Consider the following 5,161-nt stretch of genomic DNA (forward strand, 5'->3'; position numbering starts at 1 on the left):
GCCACAAGCCACAGATTTCCTGTGTTGTTCAGTGGTGCTTTTTGGTAATCTCAGTCTCTCACTGAACGTGCTCCTGTGGCTAGCCAGTAGGTCATGGAGTGGGTGGGGGGTATTATCCATGATTGTCCTTATCTTGGACAACATCTGCCTCTCAGACACCACCCTAACCACCCTCCAGAGGGAGTGGCACCAAACAGGCTAGGACCGCGAAGTTTGAAATTCGCGTTTGTAAAATAGTTTAAGGTGTGGTCAGAGTCCTCAAAAGTTGCGCATAAATCACTATACACAAGCGTTTGTAACACATGCAGCTAAATTTCACTCTGAACTACAACGGGAAAAGGGCGAAACATCTTTATCAAAGGCGCAGTTAAATGCTGCGACAATATTTTACAGTACGGCAACTTTATTGTATATATTCATTTTTTATTCGTTTTCTGCATGAAGATGATATTTTCTTTAAATATTTTTTAAAAAGTGATCGACTAACGCAATTCGTTTTAACGAAAGAAATAATCAGACTTAATTAACGTGATGAGTTTTCGTTACGATTTTCAGTTATTGATACTTCTTGTTTATAAAGTGATGAATTAATGATTAAAATACAAATATATATATATATATATAAAATATTACAACACTACGTTTAAAAAAAAACGTTTGAATCGAAACTGTGAAACTAAATGGGAAATAATTTTTACGGGAAACTTATTCTGAATAAATAAAGCCGACGTGTTTATCACTCCACTTTGCTTGGGTGACACTGGGAGTCAAGGTGATGAGGATGACGTGTTGAGCGGCAGGTATAAAAGCAGAAGCCAACAATCGAATGTGACTTTCACATGTGAGCGCTTCCAGGAGCTTTTTCTACAAGTACTTTGAAAACTCTACACCAACGACTTCCAAAGTTCAGCCGCCTCTTAGCCGCCGCATAACATTTCTTGCGCTTCTACACTAGCCTTTACGGCAGCGCCTTTTCTCCTTCTTTACCGATCGCAGACCCGAGGACACTTACACGCGCGCACACATTGCATTGGGACAGCCTGGTTGCATCATATTCAAAAATTCATTAAAAATCATACTTGATAGTTGACATCAAACTTTCAACACATTCCTCCTCTGGGCCACCTACTGTCCCTCTGAGCCAAGTTTCATCTATATCTGCTGTAGTATTCCACAAAAAATAAAGGAAAAGTCTGTTCACATTTAACAACTTTCAAGGAGTGTAATAGCGTCTTATTAAAAATATAATAAAAAACATCTGTGATAGTTGACATGAATTTCTCAACAGATTCCTCTTCTTTGACACCTACACAATGCTACACATGCTAAAGTGGCAACCGCTAACAGTACTCAAGCAAATTTAAGTAAATGTACGTTTTTGGAAAAATGTACTTCCAACAGTACTTTATTGCACCATGTTCATTCACTCATGAGCTGCTGCAATATGAATCAAATGGCTGAATTGCCACCTCAGCATGCAGTCAAGTTCTATACTCTTGCTAATGACCTACTAATTATATTCAGGTGTGTTGCAACAGGCACACATGGTTTCAGAGACTGGAGTTCGAGACACCTGTTGTCATGTAATGCTTATGTTTTCATTTAAAAAACAGACACAATGAAAATATTCAAAAAAACGACAATTTATTTACTTTGGAGACACAAAAATTGTCTAGTAGAAAATGTTTGTCAGCTGAATGAATTCATTTTTTATTGTCTTGCCCTTTGATGTATATGCTAGTTTTGTTTTGACAACTACCTATTAAAACTGAGACATTGTGTTCATCTCCTTTAACTCTACAGTTTGCGTTACAGCAGCTTTCTTTATTAAATTTGTCTTCACTAAAGAATTTCTGGTTTGCATTAGCACTGATACTCAGAGACATCTGCTCACACGAGCTCTTTCAGTTTGTGGCGTAAAAGTTGCACATATTACTTATAGAGATTGTTATATGACTCACATCTAATGTTACAATGATAATGATAAGACACAGTTTAATAATATTGTTAGTCTCTAATGAAATGAAGATATATGGTTCTAGGCTCGGCAAGAACCTGGTTTTACACAGAGAAATAACGTGTTGTTAGGAGAGGGATTTGCATTGGTGAAAGTGTTGAAGTCACTGATGATGAGAACTGTGGACTGCAAATGGAATGATTTTATCCTAGCATGCTTCCTTGAGTCCTACAGTTGTAACATCAGTTGCAATTAAAAATAAAGGGTTTTAGACATGTCACTTCTGTCTCCTGTGAACAGTCACAGTGGGTGAGTGTAATCGGTTCTGTCCTCTTCATGGATCTTCAGATGTGTGTTTAATTGGCTCTTCCTTTGAAAGGTTTTCCCACAAAACAAGCACGAATGAGGCCTCTCCCCTGTGTGCGTCACCCTGTGAGTCTCCATGTCACCTTTACGATTGAAGCGCCTGCCGCACTCTGTGCACTGGTACGGTCGCTCTCCTGTGTGGATTCTCATGTGTAACGTCAGGGCTCCGCTCTGCCTGAAGTTCACGCCGCATTCCTTACAGCGGTAAGGCTTCTCTCCTGTGTGGATCCTCACGTGATCTTTCAAATGACTCGACTCTTTAAAACGCTTAGCACAAATGGGGCATGTGTGCCTTCTCTCCCTTATGAAATGATTTCCATCTTCTTCCATACTGTCTCCGTCCTTGGAGTTCAACTCGGAGATTTGTCTTTTCTGTTGTCTTGTTCCCGATGGTTTGAGCAGCTTAATCCCCACACCCTCTATGTTTTTAGTATGCTCACTCTGACCAACAAGCTGCTCTGGCTCTACAGAGTGGACAGACTGAGACTCTCCAGACAGTGTACAGCCTTCAACATCTGTCCTGTTTTCTGTAGTAAATGCATTGTTGCTCAGACTGCATTTGGGGCTCAGGGTTAGAGAAGGAGCCTCATTATAATCATCTAGTGGCTGATGAGGTAGTGTACAGTCACAGTCCGCCTCTTCCTGAGGTTTAGATGATGTAAACGCCTGCACTTTTATGATCTTAGATGTATGACGGTTGTAGCGGTGCTGATACTGGCTCTGGTCTTGTTGAGTCCCATGATTCTTAGAATAAGTGATCTCCAGTGGATCTAAAAAAATATTATATTATTATTATAAAATATTATATTAAAATATTAATAATAAATTGCCATCATTTTTAATTATTTATATCTAATTAGTACCACGGTTATCAGTATATTTGAACATGAGAGACGGCTGCGTTTGACATTTCCTTTCACCTTTCTGTTTAACATTGAAACACAACATGAATGTAAAGGAAATCTGTCGTTTACTGCAGTGATACACTTGAGATTTGGTCACTCAGACAGGTATTAGCTCATGAATGTAAACAAACCTGCTCATTATGGGAAGCATCTCCAGCTCATGCAATGAAAAACACACTATTTTTCTCATTCCAGCGCTCGGACTGATATAAGAACAAAATAACTGATGCCAGCTTTTGCTGGATGTGCTTTTACTCAGTCCTCTCCTCACCTTCTGGGTTAAGTTGTTGAACTTCTGACTCCGCGTTTATTCCGCAGGTAGATGTTAAACACTCATCTCCGTGTGGCTCAGCTTTGATAGCTGCTGCCTGCTCAACAGTTAATACAGTGTATAGGTGCAAGGGTGGATCCTCGTGATCTCCTCTTGTCACAACCTCAGGTGACACTGTGGCATCACTCTGCTGCCTACAGGAGGCTCCTTGCTGAGCATCCCTTTGATCATGCTCCTCTTTAATGTGCAGGATGCTCTGGGGCTTTGGGCTCACATGTGAGCCCTCAGGAGGAGCCTCTTCATCACTGCGGGCACTCAAAAGATGATCTGCTGAATGGTACGACAAAAGTCTAGAGGTGAAACAGCTGCAGCCTTTAACATAAAGTAATGAGTATTACATTTACACACCTGATCTGTGTAGCCTGACTTCAGGCCAGGAGAGCAGTGATCGCAGCTGATTTATCTCCTGCTTGGATCGGCTGATCTCTCCCTGGTAGTCTATTAAGGTTTTCTCCACAGCCCCGAAAATCTCCACCGCCGCCGCGGTGAGCCGCTCGGTGATGAGCGCGTTTAGGTGGTGCAGTGTGCCCATGTCTGGTCTGATCCGGTGGAGGTTTCACTGATCAGCTCCAGATATTGGCTTCCTCGTCGGTGTCAGCGACAAGCGTTAAGCTGTTGGGATATCTCCCTCTGCTGGTCACACGCGATGTTTTCTGCACCACATGCTCGCAGTGGAAAAGCAAGTCACACCTGACTTGTAGCCATGTTAGCGCAGATAACTGCAAAAGCCCCGTTTTTTTTTTTACATGTAATTAAAATTACTTATTGGGAAGAAAAAGCAAAGTAAAGTGTGTTTTTAGATGACACAGACTATATTAGACACACAAATAAGAAAACAAACACTGCAAATCTTGAATTAGGAGTATAACTTATGAAGAAAAGCAAGAGTTCAAACAAACTACTGTGGTTTTAATTTTCATTTTAATATATTCCTGGTCTTAGTGGAAACTCCTGCATCATTTGGAGGGGAGTGAGTGACCTTTTAGAGAGAGAGACCTTTAAAAATGCACAGGCTTACATTTCAAAATACTGTTGAGACAATTCATTTTTATTATTGATGCGCAAATTCCTGAGACATAGACTATGATGTTATAATTCTGTATTCATTTGGATTTTAAGATTTGGACTTTAGGCCACTGAGTGCTACAAAGGAAAACACACTAAATCATGAGGACACATTACTGTTATTACTATTACTGTACATAAAACTGTACAGTCCATCTGACAAGGATGCCCCCTGGGCGCCTCCTGGGTGAGGTGTTCCAGGCATGTCCCACCGGGAGGAGGCCCCGGGGCAGACCCAGGACACGCTGGAGAGATTATATCTCTCGGCTGGCCTGGGAACGCCTTGGTATTCCCCCGGATAAGCTGGAGGAGGTGGCTGGGGAGAGGGAGGTCTGGGCCTCTTTGCTTAGGCTGCTGCCCCCGCGACCCGGCCCCGGATAAAGCGGATGAAGATGGATGGATGTACATAAAACTATTTAAATACACATTTTTTTAAGTAAACATTATGAAGACACCAAAACATTCAGAAATCAATTTCTAGGAATTTCAGAGTGGTATGATGAAATCCATGTATGTGTTTATTGCTCTTTGCTTTAT

The 5,161-nt window shown here is 41.2% G+C and overlaps 1 protein-coding gene across 2 annotated transcripts; it reads right to left on the reverse strand.

Annotated features, from left to right (window-relative positions):
- Positions 1–1,666: 1,666 nt before the first annotated feature.
- Positions 1,667–4,131, reverse strand: LOC147330140 (uncharacterized). Of its 2 annotated transcripts, none has more exons than XM_086294176.1 (3): positions 3,908–4,131; positions 3,500–3,826; positions 1,667–3,093 (listed from the first exon to the last, which is right to left on the reverse strand). In XM_086294176.1, the coding sequence occupies exons 1-3, from the start codon at positions 4,089–4,091 to the stop codon at positions 2,258–2,260; spliced, it is 1,347 nt and encodes a 448-aa protein (XP_086150302.1). In that variant the 5' UTR covers positions 4,092–4,131; the 3' UTR covers positions 1,667–2,257. The 2 variants fall into 2 exon arrangements, with proteins under 2 accessions (XP_086150302.1, XP_086150301.1); XM_086294175.1 differs by having other exon boundaries at positions 3,500–3,829.
- Between the last annotated feature and the right edge of the window lie 1,030 nt (positions 4,132–5,161).

This window comes from Aulonocara sp. 'chitande type north' Nkhata Bay, linkage group LG5 (genome assembly GCF_057382095.1).
Source record: "Aulonocara sp. 'chitande type north' Nkhata Bay isolate Kocher_YH1m ecotype deep benthic linkage group LG5, A_spYH_male_GT1.1, whole genome shotgun sequence".
Taxonomy (NCBI): Eukaryota; Metazoa; Chordata; class Actinopteri; order Cichliformes; family Cichlidae; genus Aulonocara; species Aulonocara sp. 'chitande type north' Nkhata Bay.

What these genes read in the sequence shown, in the direction of transcription:
- LOC147330140 (XM_086294175.1), bottom strand. Translation starts at nt 4,091, where the DNA reads ATGGGCACACTGCACCACCTAAACGCGCTCATCACCGAGCGGCTCACC. An exon ending in AGTCAGGCTACACAGATCAG is followed by an intron (nt 3,830 to 3,907) that starts GTGTGTAAATGT and finishes CGTACCATTCAG; the next exon opens with CAGATCATCTTTTGAGTGCC. An exon ending in TCAACAACTTAACCCAGAAG is followed by an intron (nt 3,094 to 3,499) that starts GTGAGGAGAGGA and finishes ATATTTTTTTAG; the next exon opens with ATCCACTGGAGATCACTTAT.